This window comes from Triticum urartu, chromosome 6A (assembly GCF_056163025.1).
Source record: "Triticum urartu cultivar PI428250 chromosome 6A, HENAU_Tu73, whole genome shotgun sequence".
Taxonomy (NCBI): Eukaryota; Viridiplantae; Streptophyta; class Magnoliopsida; order Poales; family Poaceae; genus Triticum; species Triticum urartu.
In genome coordinates, this window is record NC_141878.1 from 265,135,437 (window position 1) to 265,150,639 (window position 15,203).

The window sequence follows — 15,203 nt, forward strand, 5'->3', positions numbered from 1 at the left end:
ATAAGGGGTTTCCTGCATATGTTCCACACCTGTACATGTATATATATATATCGGCCTATGGCCTCATGGGAATACAAGTTGCTTATTCCTAACATGGTATTAGAGCTTAGGTTTTTTTTAGCACGCGCAACTCGTGCTTGATCCTCTCCCCGCGCCGCTGTGTTCTTCTTGCCGGCGTCGCTGTTTCCGTCGCCGCTGCGTTTTCTCTCCCTCCTATCTTGCTTCGCCTGCCTCGAGCCCTCAGATCGAGCCGGCGGACTTCTTCGTGCTGACTACAGATCGAGCCCGAGCGATCGCAGGACTTCTCCGTCCGTCCCCCATCGCTGAGATCAAGCCGCTGCACTACATCGCTGCTTGTCCTGGGAAGGACGTGCGTAACGTCCGCATCCAGCCGGCCGCTCGCAGGGCTCCCGTCCTCAGCCAGCGCCCCGATCTTCCGCTCGACGCTGCTCCCGTCCCCAGCCAGCGCCTGCTCCCGATCTGGTCGCTCTCGTCGGATCCAAAAAAAAAAATGTCTGCTGCATCGGGCTATGTTGCTGTTCCTCGCTGTCCGGTGATCTTTGATGGTACTAACTACACCGAGTTTACTGGCTTCATGCGCATTCACATGCGTGGCATCCGTCTTTGGGGTGTTCTTTCTGGCGAGGTCTGCTGTCCGCCACGTCCAGTTCCTCCGGTGGCCCCTACTCCGCCAACTCCATCGGTTCTTCCTACGGATGCTAATCAGGCCGCCAAGGATGCGGCTAAGGTTGCTGATGAGGCTGCTGATCGTGCTTATGATGAGAGGGTTTTGGCTTATGAGGAGGCTCTTCAGACGTATCATGGTGCTCTGTCTGTTTACACCCAGTGGCTTGATGATGATGCTCGTGCTGCAGTTGTTCTCACTGCTAGTGTTCTGCCTCAGTTTGCTTCTGAATTTCTGGGTCTTTCTACTGTCTTTGAGATGTGGACCCGTCTTCGTGAGCGCTATCAGCCCTCTGGTGATGCCTTATACCTCTCTGTGATCCGTCAGGAGCATGCTCTTCAGCAGGGTGACTACTGTTGATGACTTCTATGCACAGAGTTCCGCTTTCTGGTGCCAGCTTGATTCTCTCCGTAGTGCTGGGTGCCGTACCTGCCCCTGTTGCCAGGCTGTCCAGGCCAATTTGAAGTTTCATCGCGTCTATGAGTTCCTGTCTCGGCTCCGTAAGGAGTTTGAGCCCCGGCGTGCTCAGTTGTTTGCTCGTGGCCGTATTTCTCTCATGGAGGCGCTTTCTGAGATTCGTGCTGAGGAGACTCACTTACGTGGTGCTGGTTTGCTGGAGGTTCCCTCTGTGCTCGCTACTCGTGCTCCTACGCCACCTGCTCCATCGACCCCTTCTCGCTCGAGTGCTCCGCCGCTCTTGCCCACTCCTTCTGGAGGCTCAAGTCGCCCCCGTCCACATTGCGCCTATTGCAACAATGATGGTCATCTTGAGTCTCAGTGCTACACGAAGAAGAAACACCTGCGCAAGGCTCGATCATCATCTTCAGGGACTTCGTCATCTACCTCGACAGCTTCAGCCATTGCTTTGACTGAGCAGGATATTCTGAGACTTAAGCGTCTGCTCGCGGCTTCAGGTTCTTCCTCGACGGGTACTGCCGGTTCTGTGACTGATGCTTCCCGCACTGAGCACTCACCCTCTACACAGTCAGGTACATCCCCATGGGTTCTGGACTCTGGAGCTTCTTTTCATATGTCTTCTCATTCTTCCACTTTGTCCTCTCTTCGATCACTGGATTCTCCTATTCATGTCTTCACTGCTGATGGTACTCCACTTTCTGTTGCTAGTAGAGACAATCTTACTACTTATTCTGTTCCTGATGTTGCTCATGTTCCTCGACTTACCATGAATTTGTTTTCTGCTGGTCAACTTACGGATTCTGGTTGTCGCGTCATCCTCGACGTTGATTCTTGTTCTGTCCAGGACCGTCACACGCACACTCTGGTTGGGGCTGGCCCTCGCCGCCGTGATTCTCAGGGTCTTTGGGAGTTGGACTGGCTTCATGTTCCTTCTGCTGCCACCACCATCGCCAGTTCTTCCGCTTCTGTCGCCTCCGTCACTGGTTCCTTCCAGCAGTGGCATCATCGACTTGGTCATCTGTGTGGTTCTCGGTTGTCTTCTTTAGTTCGTCGAGGCCTTCTGGGGTCTGTCTCAGGAGATGTCTCTTTAGAGTGTCAGGGTTGTCATCTTGGCAAGCAGATTCAGTTACCATATTCACATAGTGAGTCAGTGTCTAAGCGTCCTTTCGATTTAGTCCATTCTGATGTATGGGGTCCGGCCCCTTTCGCTTCGAAAGGTGGTCATAAATACTATATTATTTTCATAGATGATTTCTCTCGTTACACATGGCTTTATTTCATGACTTCTCGTTCTGAGGTGTTGTCTATTTATAAGCGTTTTGCTGCCATGGTTCATACTCAGTTCTCTTCACCCATTCGTGTTTTTCGTGCTGACTCCGCTGGCGAGTATATCTCTAAGATGTTGCGTGGTGTTCTTGCTGAGTACAGGACTCTCTCTCAATTCTCTTGTCCTGGTGCTCATGCTCAGAATGGTGTGGCTGAGCGAAAGCATCGACATCTTCTTGAGACGGCTCGTGCATTGATGATTGCTGCCTCTCTCTCGCCTCATTTTTGGGCTGAGGCCGTCTCCACATCCACCTATCTTATCAATATACAGCCTTCCGCTGCTCTACAGGGTGGTGTTCCTTTCGAGCGACTTTTTGATCGTTCTCCCGATTATTCGATGCTTCGCTCGTTTGGCTGTGTTTGCTATGTTCTTCTTGCCCCTCGCGAACGCACCAAACTGACCGCTCAGTCTGTTGAGTGTGTCTTCTTAGGCTACAGTGATGAGCATAAGGGCTATCGTTGTTGGGATCCTATTGGTCGTCGGATGCGTATCTCTCGAGATGTGACTTTTGAAGAGTCTCGTCCCTTCTACCCACGCCCATCTTCCTCGACTTTTTCAGTGCAGGATATCTCTTTCCTCACTTTTCCTGACTCACCTATCACTCCCGCCGAGACTGTACCTCTCCGTTCCACTTCCTCTCCTTCTCCACATCTAGTTGATTTGCAGCCACCATCATCCCCGGTCTCCTCACCTCGCATGTCACCGGGTTCTCCACCTTCATCTCCGGTGACTTCCTCCCCGGTCTCCTCTCCCAGCCTGTCACCGGATTCTACACCTTCATCTCCGGTGACTTCTTCGTCCCCACCCCCTGATTCTACCTTGCCGATTCCTCCTTCTATTATTCCATCTTTTCCTCAGCATTACACTCGTCGTCCACGACCAGTTGATGCCTCTGTGGATGGGTCGTCATCTTCCTCTCAGCCTACTTATGGCTTGCGTTCTCGTCCTCGTCCGCCTGTTGATCGCTTTGGATTTCCCACCGCTGGTGCTGCTGTTCTTGAGCCGACTTCTTACCGACAGGCTGTTGTTCATCCTGAATGGCAGTTTGCGATGGCAGAGGAGATTGCTGCTCTTGAACGCACTGGTACCTGGGATCTTGTTTCTCTTCCTCCCGGAGTCCGTCCGATCACTTGTAAGTGGGTCTACAAGGTTAAGACTCGCTCCGATGGTTCTCTTGAGCGTCACAAAGCTCGTCTTGTGGCTCGTGGTTTTCAGCAGGAGCATGGTCGTGATTATGACGAGACTTTTGCTCCTGTGGCTCATATGACCACTGTTCGTACACTTCTTGCCGTTGCCTCTGCACGCCACTTGTCTATATCTCAGCTTGATGTTAAGAATGCCTTTCTTAATGGTGAGCTGGGTGAGGAAGTGTACATGCAGCCACCATCTGGGTATTCTGTTCCTGATGGCATGGTATGTCGTCTTCGTCACTCTCTCTATGGCCTTAAGCAAGCCCCCCGTGCCTGGTTTGAGCGCTTTGCTTCTGTGATCACTGCTGCTGGTTTTTTAGCCAGTGCTCATGATCCAGCATTGTTTATTCACCTTTCTCCTCGTGGACGGACTCTTCTTCTTTATGTTGATGACATGATCATCACGGGGGATGACCCCGAGTATATTGCCTTTGTAAAGGCCTGTCTTAGTGAGCAGTTTCTTATGTCTGATCTTGGACCTCTTCGCTACTTTCTTGGGATTGAAGTCTCTTCTACCTCTGATGGCTTTTTTATCTCCCAGGAAAAGTATATCTAGGATCTTCTTGCTCGTGCTGCTCTTACTGACGAGCGCGTTGTTGAGACTCCTATGGAGCTCAATGTTCACCTCCGTGCTACTGATGGTGATCCTCCCCCTGATCCGACGCGTTATCGTCATCTTGTTGGCAGTCTTGTCTATCTAGCTGTCACTCGTCCGGACATCTCTTATCCGGTTCATATTCTGAGTCAGTTTGTCTCTGCCCCCACCTCGGTTCACTATAGTCATCTCCTTCGTGTTCTTCGATATCTTCGAGGCACGATCTCTCACCGTCTATTCTTTCCTCGCTCCAGTTCTTTACAGCTCCAGGCCTATTCGGATGCTACGTGGGCTAGTGATCCTTCCGATCGCCGTTCACTTTCTGCTTACTGTGTTTTTCTTGGTGGTTCTCTCATTGCCTGGAAGACGAAGAAACAGCTTGCAGTTTCCCGTTCGAGTGCCGAGGCTGAGTTGCGAGCAATGGCTCTTTTGACGGCAGAGGTGACTTGGTTACGGTGGTTACTTCAGGATTTTGGTGTTTCTGTCACTACACCGACTCTGCTTTTATCTGACAGTACAGGTGCTATCAGCATTGCACGCGATCCTGTGAAGCATGAGCTCACCAAGCATATTGGTGTTGATGCGTTCTATGTGCGCGCTGCTGTGCAGGATCAGGTTATTGCTCTTCAGTATGTGCCTTCCGAGTTACAGTTGGCGGATTTCCTGACGAAGGCTCAGACTAGAGCACAACATGGCTTTTATCTCTCCAAACTCAGTGTTGTTCATCCACCATGAGTTTGAGGGGGGGTGTTAGCGTTATAATATAAGTCATGTACCCCTTTGTATTTATCCCGTTGTATAAGGGGTTTCCTGCATATGTTCCACACCTGTACATGTATATATATATCGGCCTATGGCCTCATGGGAATACAAGTTGCTTATTCCTAACAATTGAGAGATGGACCACTGCGGAACAACAGCAACAGCCAAAAGAGTGTGAATAGTGGTCATATGAGCAACATGAGCAAAAGTCTCATCATATTCATGACCATACTCCTGCTAGAAGCCACGCGCAACAAGACGAGCTTCGTAGGCGATGTTTGCGTGCAGACACCCATTTTGAGCATGGGCGCCAGGACAGGAATACTGAGGAAAGGTGCCATGTTTAGAAGGAAAACCACGAAGCACACAAGATAGGTACTCACCAGCTGAATCAGCACGAAAAACTCAAACAGAGGAATCATACTAAGTGTGAACCATGGTAGCGAAAGACTTGTAAATCTGAAGCACTTAACTATGAGATGACATAAAGTAGATCCAAGTGTGGTGAGAAAAATCATCAATGAAAATTATATATTATTTGTGACCTCCTTTTGATACGAAGAGGATAGGACCCCATATATCATAGTGAAGAAGTCCAAAAGGTCATTGAGAAACAGAATTACTAGAGCGATAGGGAAGTTGTATGTGCTTGCCAAGCTTACAGCTCTACAACTTAGTAAACTATCACCGGAGATAGACCCTAGAACACCACTCCTAACCAAAGAAGACAAGCAAAAGCCACATATGTGACCCAGTCGATTATGTCACTGAGCGAAGGAGGTGGTGGAGGTGGCAGTTGAAGCAAAAGGGGTGGTGATGTCTGACTGGCTAGAGGACCCACGGGAAGGAAGGCACAACCAGTTGAGCTCCCAAAGGCGCTGAGAGTCATGGCGCCGGGGACCAATCCCAACCGGGTTGGAATCCAGAATAACACGACAATCCAAACCAATGAGTTAGCAAACAGAAGTTGCATAGTTAGTTTAGTAACATGAGTTGACAGCACGAAGGTGATGTATGTGTGGTGTCATGTGAAAGGAGGCCCAGAATCAAGAATCCAGGGTAAAGATGTACATGACAAAGAGTGTGGTGGTGGACCAGACGTTTAACCAGCAGAACCTAAGGATGGGGCAGAAGCAGCAAGGTGAACATCTCCTGGTGAACCTTCTCAATGGAGCCCTCACGAGAATCAAAGGAGCCTCCTGAGTCCTTATGAGAATGGCTACCATGGCGACTCTGTCTCTTCCTCTTGATGCACTCTCATGATAATGTGCCCATCCTGCTTGAAGTAGGTGCAGCGAAGGGGTTCAGGAGGCTCCTGTTGTTCTCCTCAGGGGAAGGGTCACCACCGCCAGCGAGACGCTTCCACTTCGAACCACCCTGGTTGTTGCAGCCGAGGTTCTTCGAGATGGTGCGAGATCGTTGGGTCGAAGCCGCAGCCTCCCCACCATGGTATTTTTGCGACACGGACATATGGCACCACTGCACTAAGGTCGCCCGCCAATTCATGCGGGGGTGGGGAGCTAACCTTGGCGCGGACCTCCGGGCCCGTAAAGGGGCCCTGTTGGACCAGATTAAGGCCCTCGATGAGGAGGCCGATGCGGCCGGTCTGTCGGCCGACGATTGGCTCCAACAGTACGCCCTTGAATCCTCGTTGATGGAGATATTCAAGGGTGAAGAACTATTCTGGCAATGCCGCGGGGGCCAGAAGTGGCCCCTCGAAGGGGATGCCAATACCGCATACTTTCAGGCGATTGCTAACGGGCGCCGCCGGAAATGCTCTATCACGTGCCTCTGGGAGGGGGACACCCTCCTGGAACACCCGGAAGAGATTAGGTCCCACATTTACTCCTTCAAGGAGCTCTTTACGGCGGAACCCCATGGCGGGGTGTCCTTGGCGGAGGACTTCTGGCCAGCCAAGGACAGAGTCTCTGACCTTGAGAATGCGGAAATGACTCTCCCATTCTCGCCAAAAGAGGTGGGTAGGGCTATCGCCTCTATGAAGGCGGGGTCGGCTTCGGGGCCTGATGGGATCCTAGCCCTTCACGAGATTGTCCATGAGGTAAAGACGCGTGGCCATAAGGGCGTCTTCCTCAAGTTGGACTTCCAGAAGGCATACGACCACCTAGATTGGTCATTCTTGCGGTTGGCGCTTCAGCGAAGGGGCTTTGATGACAGATGGTGTTCATGGATCATGCAGTTCTTTCGGTCCGTAAGGACGGCGATTAATATTAATGGCGATGTGGGACCATTCTTTACGTCCCCTGCAGGAGTGAAGCAAAGGGACCTGATCTCCCCCCTCCTCTTCAACCTCGTCGTTGATGCTTTGCTGGCAACCTAGATAAAGCTAGGGTGTCTGGCCACCTGTTGGGGGTAGTTGGCCACCTGATCCCGTGGGGAGGGGTCACCCACCTCCAATATGCGGATGACACCATGATCATGGTGGAAGGGACGGACCTTGACATCGTGGATCTCAAGTTCCTCCTCCTTTATTTCGAGGCTATGTCGGGATTGAAGATCAATTTTGATAAGAGCGGAATCGTAGTCCTAGGATTCTCCGCGAAGAGCAACAACGCATTGCGAATAACCTAAACTGTAGACTGGCCACGTTCCCCATCACATACATGGGGATGCCAATAGCTGATACGAAGATTTTGATGAGTGCATTTGACCCGATGGTAGGGCGTGTGGCGTGACGGGCTGAGCCGTGGCGCGGACGGTTTACCTCTAAGGGGAGTAAATCTGTCCTTATTAGCTCTAACCTTGCGAGCCTCCCCATGTATATGATGGGGATGTATATCTTACCGAAGGGCGTACACTGCTCGTTCGATAAGGAGCTCGCTAGTTCTTCTGGCAGGCAGCCAATGGCCACCAGAAGTATCACATGGTCAAGTGGGCGGACACTTGCATGCCCAAGGACCGGGGAGGCCTAGGTATTATGGCCTCCCGTCGCATGAACGTTGAGCTCATGTTACGATGGGTATGGTGGATCATGCAAGGCGATGGGGGCTTTGGTTCCAGATCATCCAAGCAAAATACCTAAGGGGTGAACCCCTGTTGGCATGTTCCCGCTCAGGAGGATCCCAGTTTTGGCGATCCATCCAAAGGATCAAGGAGGGCATTCGTCTAGGAATCTCCTTCTCTATAGGTAATGGGGATGGGACCCAATTTTGGCTGGACCCATAGATGGGTATCAAGCCCCTCAGGGTAGGATTCCCTGTCCTGTTTTCTATCTGCGCGGAGGCGTTACTCCTCATCTCCGCGGCTGCACGCTCTGGGCACTGGGATATACGGTTTCGCCGGTTGTTTGGGCAGGCGGAGAATATCGAGTGGTCTAGGTTGCGGGCAGCCCTACCGCCGGTATTGTCGGATTATCCGGACACCGTGTCCTGGTGGCTCTCACCGTGGGAGAGTTCTCCGTCAACTGCGCATACCAGGCATTATGTCGGTCCCCTACCATTCCTTGGCTTTCTCCCTTGTGGAAGGCCCCTTTGCCCTTGAAGATCAAGATCTTTGTTTGGCAACTCCTTAGAGATCGTCTCCCTTCGGGGACCGAGGTGCTTAAGCAGCAAGACCCGGGTGATGGCTTGTGCACCTTATGCATGATGCCTAAGAATGGGACTCGCATCCTATTCTCATGTACCACGGCTTGAGTCTTGTGGACGTTCATCTGTGAGGCACTAGGGCCCGACTGGGTGGCCCTGGACCTCACGGAGTTCCTCCAAACAAGGGCTACCCAACCTGGGCGGCATCGCCGCTTATTTTGGCTTATTTTGCGGCCATGTCGTGGACTCTTTGGACAACGCGTGATAAAATGGTGATTGAGCGGGTGTTTCCGACTCGACCGTCTGACTCCTTCAAACTCCTTGCTTTTCTACAGCACTGGCACCCGCTTTCTAGGCAACGCTTTCTAGGCAGCGCGACCGCGATCGTCTTGGCCTCATGTTGGATGCGCTCCTGGCTACAGCACGCCGATTATCGTCATCATAGGGCCGCTTGTCGGCGGCCACTAGGTGGCTTTTTTTATTTCTCTTATGTTTTTGGGCATGATTGTGTTGTTGCCCCAGCCGTTGTTCTGTCGCGGATTTGGATGTTGGTTGTACGGATCATTGCTTTATTTATAAAGCGGGGTGAAAGCCTATTTCGAGAAGTAGGTGCAGAAAGCTCTAGTGGAGGCTACTACCACCGGTGTAGGAGAAGGCACACCTTGTAGTGGTGGTGAAGTGCGGGCAGCCCGAACTGCTGAAGAGGACGACAACAAGGCCGTGATGCGTAGACGCAACTCCTCATAGTGCACCTCAGCATGGGCCTCCAGAGTAGAGAGCCGAGGATGGCGTGCCAACAGCTGAGCACGACTATGCTCAAACTCCAATTGGAGGCAAGTGAGCAAGTCGTAGAGGCAATGAACCTCCAGTTAGCTTGTCGCTGCACACAACACTGACATGTGCGACAAAGATCACCTCCCGGAGAGTTCAATTGGTGCCACACCGCCGACATCTCCTGTCGGTGTACTAAATTAGGGGTCCCTTAGTACCCCAGACTTGTGCACAGGCAGTTGCAGCCCTTCAGACGACAAGGGCTTGCCGGAGGACAACTCAACCCAAGACTCAAGATTCAACATACAAGACCGTGAAGAAGAATTCCCAGCAGGTCATCGAGAAGTACCAAGTTAGTACTGAAGGTCAAGATTCCAATTGCCGGCAAGCTCCATAGCGGCAAGCCAAGACCCGGCAAGCTCCTTGTCGGGAAGTTTCTCCCTTCCTGCTTCTCGATCACTCCACCACATCGACCAGCTAATGGCTTGTCAAGATTAGGTGTCGAGCGGGCGAGCGACTTGGGGAGGATCATCAGGACGCGCGTCAGCACGTCGCGTGCAGATCAACTTTATTGACACCCTCTTATGGACGTGTCAACAAGATAGGCTTATCCAGGCCGAAGGCACAAAAGGAGAGACGCCTTTTGACAAAGGATTGCTATCAGTTCACGGTGCATTAAATGCCCTTGTCCTAGTCCGGCAGGATTAGGTTGGATAGCATCGAGGCCACTATTCACAAGATGTAATGACCATGTTGCCACTGTGGTTACCCCTTTTTGTCTATAAAAGGAGGCCCATGGCTACCTGGGCACGGGTCGACACTTTGCTCATGCTTACACAGTAGCTGCACCTTGCTCACGCTTTTCCGGCAAGCTGCGCTTGTAACTTGAGCCCCAAGTCAATCCACCAAACAAGCAGGAGTAGGGTTTTACGCCTCCGCGGCGGCCCGACCTGAGAAAACCTCGTGTGTGAACTCTTGGATTTGCTCTCCATGCTCATCGATCTCCCAAACCGAACTGCAAAGGGACCACGCTGGCCCCATAGATTGTCGTACACCGACATCTTTGGCACGCCGGGTAGGGGGGTCGCTTGTGCGGATCTACTCCAGCAGTTCTCATGCAAGTTTCGCCATCTTCTTCATCCATGGCGCCCAAGAAGAGCACGGCAGTGGGTGCACCGTCTGCCTCTAAGCTGCCGACCCAGACGACTCCGGCGGGAGGGGCCGGTGGCGAGCGCTCTCCACACCCTTCCAGCGACAAGAGTCGTACTCACTCTGCCGGAAGCCAAGACCCGCTGAAAGTGCAACTAATCCCCGAGTGGTTTTGGTAATTAATAACAACATATATGTCATTGATCTAATGAACATTGATGATAGATTTCAAAAAAGATCAACGATTGGCATGGCATGGACTAATGGAGTGTGGACCCCTCAAAATGTGAAGAACAAATTTGGCTACCCTAAGACTACATTTTTTGTTTAGTGATTCAAGATCACATTGAGTCCCTTAGAAAAGCCAATACTATTAAAAGGGGATGAGGTATTGTTGATGAGGTTGTTTGCTCAAAGTGCTCAGTGATATTGCTCCAAAAATCCTCAATCAATTTCCCACAATCACATTTGTCCAAACCCTAAATCATCATTTCGGTCCCACCGATACTATCTACCCCTGACCCACCAAGAAGATCATTCTATTGCCACAGCCAAAACCTTAACATTTTGGTCTGACCGAATTGGTTCTCGGTCCCACCGAGAAGGCCTTGCCAAGTTTTTGTGATGGAATCGCTTCGTTTCGGAATCAGTGAGACAAAACGATCGGAATTACCAAAACGCAGCTCTGCCCTAGCCATTGCACTTTAGTCTCACCGAGATGGTATAATCGGTCTTAGCAAAAACACTAACGGTCATGTCTTTTGCACTATTCGGTCTTACCGAGATTTTCATATCGGTGCCACCGAGTTGGGTCAACATTCCATTCCTACCATTTGAACCTTGATTTCTAGCCTCTTCAAGTTGCTTTCCACTCCAATCCTTCTCCTACCCAAGCCAAACTGTGTGAGAGAGGTTGAGTGTTGAGGAGACTATCATTTGAAGCACAAAAGCAAGGAGTTCATTACCAACACAACATCTATTACCTTTTGGAGAGTGGCGTCTCCTAGATTGGTTATGTGTCAGGAGCCTCCAAGATCATCTGGAGTTGAATCAAGGAATTTGTAAGGGCAAGGAGATCGCCTACTTCGTGAAGATCTACCCGAGTGAGGCTAGTCCTTCGTGGACGAAAGCCATGGTGGAGTAGACAAGGTTGCTTCTTCGTGGACCCTTCGTGGGTGGAGCCCTCCATGGACTCGCGCAACCGTTACCCTCTGTGGATTGAAGTCTCCATCAACATGGACGTATGATAGCACCACCTATCGGAACCACGCCAAAATCATCGTGTCTTCATTGCGTTTGAAATCTCCAAACCCTTCCTTTACTTACATGATGTTTTACTTTCCGCTGCTACATTCTTAGATTTGCATATGTAGGGTGATACTTGACTTGCTAGAATTGCTAAAATCTGCCTACAACTAAAATTGGGAAAAGGTTAGGTTTCATTTGGTCTTAGTCTAATCACCCCCCTCTAGACATACTTTCGATCCTACACCCGTGCATCGCTACGTCAAGAGGCGGCGCTACGGCCCATGGGGTCGCGCGGCTACGTCCAAGGACGACACCATAGGATCCAAGACCAACGGAGCTGCGGGGCGCGTGCCGAGGCCATCGCAAGATGGGCACGAGATGCTTCCCCGCAACGGCATCGACCCTGGCCAACGACCAGGCAAGGAGCATGTGCACCGTTCTCATGGTGCGCAGGGCCTGCCACCACGTCAAATTGTTGGCGAGCATCGACCGCGGCAGCAGGACAGAGATGGAGCTCCTTCTGGCTCGCACAGAAGTCGAGCCACATCTCAGTGCTTGCGCCCAGTCATGCCCAAGTCACCAGCAGAAGTGCTAGCGCAGGTGGAGCTGTTGCTGAACTTTCCTCCGGCTCCGGAGAAGATAGATGAGTGGGGTGCCGCCATCCAGAGCCTCATGGGCTACGCCAACAACGATGCGGCGCGGCCGGCGTGGCCCTCTCAGTGGCAGCCAACGGCGCCAGTACAAGGGGCTGGGGAGCGAACCGCGGGTGTTGCGCCAATGGTGCATTCCCCTCCTCGGCAAGTACGGCAGAGCCAGCAGGTCGACACCCGTGACGATGCATCCATGGCGTTGTCACAAATTGGGTCCCCTACCCCCTCCGTTTCTAGCCTCTTTTTATGGTTTTCTTGCCTAACTCGAAAATTTCCAAAACAAATAGCCCAAAGTCAGTTTCAAGTGAATTGTTTGATTTCATGGGATTTGGTAGGTTTTGATCCATGAATCTCTTGCAGAACTAGTTGATCTACCTTCCTTTCCATCCCTTGGGCACAATTTTTCTTTTCTCCATCGGTACAATAGGGCCGTTATGTTATTACTAAACTTGTTGAAGAGATGAAATAGAACCAAGGTCTATCTTTTTGATCAGAGGTTGAATCGATCATCAAAAGAAGAATTAGGCCAAAAATTAGGAGCGTAGGAGATCAAACTGTGAGTCGAGTAGGATGGGTAAAAGGGCGACTCGTCGTAGTCAATACCCATGGTAGATATAGACTCGAGGGATCGCCTGACTAAAGTTTCCGCCGACTGGTTGGGCGCCCAAACACGGAAGTGAAGCTTATCGATCTTGTCGGCGATGAAGTCCAGACTGCTGAAGCGAAGAGTCTTTCCTACAGTGAAGGCAGTAGTTGGGGTCAGACGCCCCACCAGATCGGCGGCGAAGTCTAGGGAGCCAAGGTGGGTGCCTTAGCCCAAAGTGAAGACGCCGGAACCGATGAAGGAACCCATCTGGATCCAATCTGACAAATCTATGCGCACATCCCCTACATGGCGCGCCAAACATCAGTGTAAAGAGCCAAAAATAATATACATAGGGCGGTGTATGTATTGAGAATCTAGAGGGTGCACATGAGACATGATTTTCCCCATTTTAGGCCCTCAGAGAGAGGCAACACCCTACTTTCTACCTTTGTGAATTGTATTGATGGCCGCCTTGTATGAGAGCTAGGGTTTGTGTGTTTGCACGTATGGTGTGTATGCGTAAGCATAGAGTTGGGTGAGCAGTATGGTTACACGGGCCGAAGTAGGTTTACACGGTAGAGATCCCATTGATTTACAATTTGATCTACCTACTATACATGTCTTGTATTCCAAGGTGATGGTGCGCCCCGAATTGCAGGACGACTCCTAGTCACTAGCCAGGCCCACCCTGCGGCTATTGGATCAGATTCAGCCTACCTGACTATACATGGGAGCTATGTCAACATCACCTGGCGCCAACTCACGGACTATCTAGACGTGTTGTCTGCGTGCAGAGTTGGGCAGAGCCCACGTATCCTCCCTTCCCCCACTTACCTATACTCCCCCCCCCCCTCTCTTCCACTCTAGGGTTAGCAAAGTAGAACTAAAACCATAGAGCTTCCTCACCACCTCTCCCCTTGTGGGATGTCCCTTGTGGAGAAGGCCACTTTGGGAGGTGAAGACTCTTGAGGACTACAAGAACTTCCTAGTGGAGATGATTCCTCTTGGAATATCAAGACCTCCATATCTTAGGATTGGGGATGAACATTCTTTCTTTGTTACTTCTTTTCCTTTGGATGTTGTTGGATCCAATTGCACCTTGTGTATTGACTCTTGGATACGAGATGTGTATGTTGGCTTGTATATCTCCCTTTGTTCTTCGTGTTTTCCCCCCATGTTCTTCATGCTCTTCCTTAAATCCACCTCCAGTTCGTGATTGGGCCACCCCTACGGGTTTGCCACATATCATGACGCCTCATGTGTCCAGGCCTTTTTTAGGTTACCTCGAATAGGCATAAGAGCATTTACCCTCTTGTAGTCTTGTGACATAGATCTGCTCAATTCAGCCTTCGTGGGTTTTTTAGTGGCCTTGTTAACTTATCTTATTCAAGGGATTTATGAAAAGTAGTGCTCCAATGACCCCCCACAGGCCCACACAGAATAATGTGCCTCGCCAAGTAGCATCCTTCTTTTGTGCTAACCAGTTAGTGAATAAGGGAGTTGAGAATGTTGGGTTTAAAGATACCATATTTAGATGGAATTTATAAAATTAGGAGCAAGTTCCACCTTACACCATTTTCAAGTAGGTCCACAAAATACCAATTACGTTGGAAAATCTAGAGCTAATACGTCCACATGTATAGTTCTGTGTATAGAAAAGAAATGCAACAGGGCAAGTACCGATCTTAAAACTTTGAACCATCACGGACAACATAACAACCAACCTCGACATGCAGCGAAAGCTTGTCAATTTGATCAGTGTACTGTGGAAGAGCTTGAACCATTTTTTGTAGGTCTCTAGTTGATAGCTCTCCTCCAGTTCTAAAAAATTAAACAAGAGGCAAAGAGCACTAGTAAAAGAAGCCCAAAACATAACAAACAAATAATGATTCATTCAACTAAGCATAAGAAAATAGAAGTGAATAGATAATTAGAATTAGGTTGACAAGGACAGATTTAAGTTTGTTTTGGAAGTTGAGTTTTCACTTGGACTTAGGTAGTTAAATTAACTAAAAAAATAACTCTGAGTCCTCCACTATGTAGCTAGGCACATCATATTGCAACTATTGTGCTTGCTTATTTTTCAGTTATGAGAACAGTACATGTAGTTATGAGTTGCTGCTATTCAACCGAATTTAGTCGAAGTCACGCTTTCTCAGAATGCAATACAGGTGCATTTCATTTAAATTGCTATTTTGTTCACGAGACAGAAATGAAATAGTCACAAAAAGACATGCGAAGAACAACACGAATATGAACATATTTAATGTAACAATGAGCC

At 50.1% G+C, this 15,203-nt stretch overlaps 1 protein-coding gene across 3 annotated transcripts in view; it reads right to left on the reverse strand.

The window, feature by feature from the left end:
- The window catches only part of LOC125516767 (putative protein transport Sec1a), a 77,562-nt gene that overhangs the window by 29,414 nt on the left and 32,945 nt on the right, over positions 1–15,203 (reverse strand). For all 3 annotated transcript variants that reach the window (XM_087527795.1, XM_087527794.1, XM_087527796.1), the window contains one exon: positions 14,647–14,743. In XM_087527795.1, coding sequence (XP_087383921.1) covers positions 14,647–14,743 — 97 coding nt within the window. The remainder of the gene's footprint in view (positions 1–14,646; positions 14,744–15,203) is intronic.